General features: G+C 41.8%; 1 protein-coding gene across 1 annotated transcript; it reads left to right on the top strand.

Moving 5' to 3' along the window:
- The first annotated feature begins 875 nt into the window (after positions 1-875).
- Positions 876-5,513, top strand: LOC109878934 (NADPH oxidase organizer 1). The gene is made up of 8 exons (XM_031816768.1): positions 876-1,022; positions 1,239-1,319; positions 1,438-1,510; positions 1,623-1,806; positions 1,982-2,169; positions 2,362-2,472; positions 2,736-2,853; positions 3,953-5,513. Exons 1-8 carry the CDS (start codon positions 948-950, stop codon positions 4,689-4,691), a joined length of 1,569 nt encoding a protein of 522 aa, XP_031672628.1. The 5' UTR covers positions 876-947; the 3' UTR covers positions 4,692-5,513.
- Positions 5,514-6,181: the final 668 nt, after the last annotated feature.

Genomic DNA, 6,181 nt, shown 5'->3' on the forward strand with positions numbered 1-6,181 from the left:
AGTTAGCCGCCACTGATTCCTTCCAAACCACTCATTGTTGAATTTGCGATTTCCAACATGTTGTGTAATGTTTATGAGCACAATACGTTTTATCTATAATTTCTCTTCCTATGACAAGGATTGAAAAGGATTTGCCAGTAGATTGTCAAGTTTATTCATGATGAGGACTTCTAGCTTGCTAGCTAAGGTATGATGTTGACATGATCAGTCCAATCAAACCTACTGTAGATATAACGTGATTTGATGTCATTTTATCTGTGGCCAATGACCTTGAACCTTCTTGAACGGGCACTTCTAATGTAACTCTATGGCAGCACCCAAGGTGCTTGAATTTTCGAGCTCTCCCTGTAGAGTTTGCGGTGACGTAGTGTCCCCATGAGTGACAGAACACTGAGCTAATCACGGCGCAACTAGAGAACATTACCAACTCCATATTTTCCACTGGCTGCCCCACCAGCACAGAAAGCACTGAACTAGGCTGAAACACCTTACTCAAGAAAGCAAAAAAGAGACCATGTTTGTATGCAGCTTTATTAACTAAATTATTATTATATATTGTTTGAAAACTGTTATGTGACACGTATTAATGTCAAAATAACATGCAAAACAAGCAACAACAAAAACATGTGAATATATATATATATATATATATATTTTTTAGCTCAACAGATGGGGCTCGAAACAGGGTCTTCCCCGCCTGCCCTGAATGATGGTTCGCCACTGAAATGATGATACACTGGTTGCAACAGTGTAGTTCCCACACTTGCGCCACTACAGCGGGAGCTGCTCACGTGACGCAAATATTGTCCTCCTATTTGTTTGCTTACGTGCCTCTACTGCCACACCTTCTTACTCGGAGAGATATATTAATCTGTTGCCCATTTGAGCTCCAGTCAGTTAGTTAGGAATACACATCTCCATAGGACTTTACGCATCTAGGCGTTTTAATGACTAACATGGAGGAGCAACGGTATCCGGTTAATATCCGACTGATTGGAGTAATGCACAAGGAGAAAAGCAAAGTATGGATACTTGATGCATGTAATACTACTGCTGCTGTTATGGGATATTTATCCAGATTTCTGCATGAGATGTTCAACTATTTTTTATGCCTGTTAATTCATCAGTTCCCGAAAATTGTTGAGTGCAATTAACTAAAACATTTATTTTGGAATTTGACAGCAATGATTTATACCAAAGATTTGATTGATATTTATAACTTTTTTTCAAATGTCCAGATGTACATGACATCGGTACTTTGGTCAGATCAGAATGACATCATTGTTTACAGAACCTTCAAGGACTTCAAGACACTTAATGTAAGTTACATCATCAACTACAATTCAAATTGTCTGATCTAATGTAGGCTACATAAATGCAAAATATAATATGGAGCCATGCTTTTCTTACTTATGCCAAACTTTTTATCCAAAACAGGAACAAATGAAGAAGAAATTCCCACCTGCGAACCCACTTAAAAAATCGGACAGAATTATTCCTAGATTTCGAGGTAGGCCTATGTTTTACTTTTAATATCATGTTGCCGGTTGATGTCCGTCATTTCTATCCTTTATATAACTAATAAGTCATTAATTAGTAATCGTCGTATATTCCTTCATCAGACTGGAGGATGAAGATAAACACAAAGAATAATGGTCCAAGCAAGTCGGTGGTCCAGCTCAAGTTTTTGGAGAAATACTGCAGCGAGCTCCTCAGTTGTGACCCGCGCGTCTCACAATGTCCTGAACTCATCCGGTACTTCCACCCCAAGGACCAAGATCTACAGCCAGAGTTTGCCAAGAATAGGTAGATTATAGTGAGCATTATGCACATTGCTTAGGGAATACCACTGTGTCCTGAGCATTACGCACGTTATTACGCACAAGTGGATCGACTTCAAATCCAGTGTCCCGTTATGTTTTGGTGATTTAATTCAGTACAATAAATAGTCATACATTTACAATGTGACTTCCTTCCTCAGTATCATGATCATGCCTTCAGAGGACTCCGCTGGACATGACAAGAGTGTCAACATTGGAAACGTTACGCAGCCGTTCGTAACAGAGGCATACCGGTGCATGGCACCCTATGAGACCAAAGACACCAAGAACCGTCCATTCAAAGTGGCCTTGGACGAAAACTTGGACGTGCTCATCAAAGACAAAGCAGGTGAGAGAACGTCTGCTGTGATTTGCCTTCCATAAAGTATAATGAACATGTATTTTCCTTTGTAATGAACATGTAAAATCGCATCACTTTTAATCTCTGCACGAATGTATTGATTCTGTGACATGTAATGGGTTTGAGAGAGCTGATCATAAATGTCCATCACCAGTCTAACCCCTCTCCCTCTGCTCCCAGGCTGGTGGCTGGTGGAGAATGAGGACAAGCGTATGGCCTGGTTCCCTGCTCCATACCTGGAGAAGGTAGAGGGGAATGAGGATGACGATAGTGACGAGTCCTATGGAGAAAGTAAGAGACCATCATCTCTTATCCCTGACACATATGTATTTATGTTTTCTATAGCCTGGGAGGGGATCATCAGGGAATCATCTGCAAAAATGTTCACATCAACAAATATATAAAACATTCACATATATAGCTGATGCACCAGCGTCAAGACATATACACTGCAAATACTGTGCATGTACTGCAAGGTGTGGACCACCACTGACAGTATATTGCCATATATTGATGTTGCACCTATCATAACATTCTGAATCGCCCACAAATAGGTGTGCTGTACAGTGCTGTCAGAAGCTACAAAGCCACAAATAGAGACGAGGTGTCTATGGACATTGGCTCAGTGGTGGAAGTCCTGCAGAAGTCTGACAATGGCTGGTGGCTGATCAGGTATGTTACTGAACAACACCTGTCTGACTAAACAGGAAGAATACAGTAGCTATAGCTGTAAAAGAGAAGCATGACTTCCAGACTGTCGGAACCATGGAATCAAAATGATTAGAACTCGTACTAATTCTATGGTCAGATGACAGAAAATGCATTGAGAGAACAGAAATTGAAAGGGAATTGAAAGTCATGGTGCAGACAGACATGCAGAGTATCATCGCCTGTCCATCAGATATCATGCGGAAACAACAACGCTGTAATTATCTCACTACATTACAAGTTATCATTAGTTGATTCTGAAGAACCCAATACCAGAGATAGCTGAGCCATTTTCTGCTCAATGCTCTTTTGAGACAACCTCTCAGCGTGTTCTGCCCCTATCATTAGAAAACAGTTGGTAGCTTCCCCTTGGAAGTTGACGTAACTGAATTACTTAGCTGTTATCTTTTCACTGAATCAAATCCAAAGATTTTCTTGACAGTGGCCGTGTCATTGAACAGAACAAGGATATGAAAAGAACAAGGATATGTCAATAACCTCATTTTGACAAAAATGCAGATATAACCGTCCAGACGTCAGTTCAACATCTAGTTTTGATTTACATTTGGTTGATTTGTCATCTAATGTGAATTCACCAAAAAATGGTTAAACGTTGGGTGAAAAAAATACAAAATTCCCTTATATTGACTTTTTTCAAATCCAATCAGTTTTCCATGTTGATTGAACGTCATCACATGGAATTACGTGGAAACAACACTGATTCAATCAGTTTTTGCCCAGTGGGTTATAATCTCAAATTCTCATTTTGTTTCTTACTGCATACCTTTTTACTTACTAAACAGTACGTTCAAAATAGTATGTAGTAAGATTAGTACACAGTATGCAGTTTAAGTAAGTAGTAGCCAAGCTAGATTTCGGACACGGCCATTGACTTGTCAATTTAAGTGAAAGCTAGACAGACAAATGTGTACAAAGGCCACAGACTTGTCGTCTATCATTACCTAGGGTAACATATTGTACCAAGGCTTTGACAACATTGTGATTTCTGATATGAAATCCAAACTCGTGTCAGTTTCCAATTTCTTCTTTCTCCTCTTGACAGATACAACGGCAAGAGCGGCTTCGTACCTGCCATGTACCTGCAGCCCTACAACAACCCCCGTGTCCGCCTGGCGGCTCTCAACCTGGTCCACAGCTCCAGCTCTGACCACACGCTGGCCGGACACTCCCACGAGCGCAGCCATTCCCAAGGCAACATCCTGCAGCTGCCCGGCTCCCAACCTTCCACGCCAAATCAGCTCAAGCCTACCGACAAGCTCAAGTCTCATTCTTTTAATGTTCTAACTGTGCCTCAGCCTAGCCCTTCACCTGTGATGGTCACCACCCCCGCCCCGACATACCCTAGCAAGGGCACTCCAATGCCTACTATCATGGTGGAGGTGGACGGGGAGGTGGATAGACGCAAGCGCAGCCTCGCCGGAAGCATGGGAAGCGAGGGCAGCATGGGAAGCGAGGGCAGTGACTTCAGCGACGACCTCAGTTCGTCATCCTGCAGCTCGTCACTCAACCTGAGCCGCGCCGACATGGACGAGCGTCTCCGGCGCGCCCGCACACCGCCGCCCATGGTGGCCGACCGCCTCAACCCCGACAGCGGCGTGTTGGAGGGGAGGATGGTCCACGGAAGATCTGACCCAAACCTGTTCAAGATGGCCCCAACCACCCCCAAGGTGCCCCCCAGGCCCAGGGCGCAGGAGATCCTGACACGCTGCACTACAGTCACGCGCAAGAACGCCTCCAAAGCCAAGCTGTCGCCAGCGCCTGCTGTGATACTGAGCCGCTAAATTGGAGCAGTGTTGACCCAAAATGGTGGTGGGTCGGTGGGTTGTGGCCAGGACATGTGGTGTATTGATGGGTTCCAGGAAGAATCCAAAGGCTTAAGCACAGAAAGTCACTGTACTAGAAGCCAGACTGTGGGACTTATCTGTTATGAAGTTACCTGAACATGATTACACTGTTTTAAAGTGTTTAACTGCCTTGGGGCTGGTCATGTAACCATGAGTTGTGATATGGGAGGAAGAATCATACATTACTGTAATACTCTGAGTCACATATTGAGTCTTTATTTTTTTAATGTGGAAGTTTACTTCTTGCTCTGTTCATCAGGCCTACTACTTCCATGCACCTGGAGATGGATACTGATAACTGCATTGTAAACATTATTTTAATGCTGTCTATTAATTCAGGATTTATTTTGTGGATGAACAAATATTACGGTTAGGGGTTTACTGTCATTTGTCTACATTCCTGTTTTAATGAATCATTTCTCTTCACTTAATGTGAAGTCAGGTCATATACTGGTATAATTAAAATATACACTTTTGTGAATAAACATTCAGTAGCAATTTAGATAGAAAAAAAATTACATTTTCTGTGATTGTCATGAATTAGTGTCTTCTATTAAATCCTAAAATGTGTTTTCATAGTTTCCACTGTATAGCCTTTTAATCTATGGATCTCTATTTTTCCATACTGGAAAACTGTTATTAGCAACTATGGTTGATTCCATATCATATTGTACTGCAAACTGCAACAAATTGTAATACATTATTATACTAAAATAACATATCTTGTACTGCAAAAAGCAATAAATTCTAATACTAAAATAACTTGTCTGCCTCTTTGAATGGAGAAAATATCCTGATTTAAACTCAACAGGATGTTGTGTGTGTGTGGCATACGCCACTGGTACAGATGACACTGGTTCCATCTCTTTTCATCCATAGCAAAGCACCCAATTTCTCTTTCTTGGAGTCACCATTTCTATCCACCGCTAGCTTACTATGAATTGTACTCTTACACTGTTAAAGCTCTCCCCGAGTCCACTGGTTTATACTGTTCGAGCTCTCCCTGAGTCCACTGGTTTATACTGTTCGAGCTCTCCCCGAGTCCACTGGTTTATACTGTTCGAGCTCTCCGAGTCCACTGGTTTATACTGTTCGAGCTCTCCCCGAATCCACTGGTTTATACTGTTCGAGCTCTCCGAGTCCACTGGTTTATACTGTTCGAGCTCTCCGAGTCCACTGGTTTATACCAGAGATCCCAGACTTTAATCAAATGTGACAGACAGATACACAGGGTGACAATATGCTGGACCAGTCTAATGTGGCAAAGGAATGAAGGCTTGACCTTTTCACCCTTTCCTGTGTCGTGGTTTATGCTCCTATGGGAATTTTATGTTAAATAAGTTAAGTTTAAACATACTCTTTTACATGAACATATTGGTTGATGTTTAAAATGAATACAAACTTATTAAAAAAAAGAGCACAATAAA

Source organism: Oncorhynchus kisutch, unplaced genomic scaffold (assembly GCF_002021735.2).
Source record: "Oncorhynchus kisutch isolate 150728-3 unplaced genomic scaffold, Okis_V2 scaffold868, whole genome shotgun sequence".
NCBI classification, from domain to species: Eukaryota; Metazoa; Chordata; class Actinopteri; order Salmoniformes; family Salmonidae; genus Oncorhynchus; species Oncorhynchus kisutch.

Excerpts from the sequence above, each read along its gene's own strand:
- LOC109878934 (XM_031816768.1), top strand. The coding sequence starts at position 948 with ATGACTAACATGGAGGAGCAACGGTATCCGGTTAATATCCGACTGATT. Across the intron at positions 2,170-2,361 it reads GCTCATCAAAGACAAAGCAG|GCTGGTGGCTGGTGGAGAAT; the intron begins GTGAGAGAACGT and ends CTCTGCTCCCAG. Across the intron at positions 2,854-3,952 it reads AATGGCTGGTGGCTGATCAG|ATACAACGGCAAGAGCGGCT; the intron begins GTATGTTACTGA and ends TCCTCTTGACAG.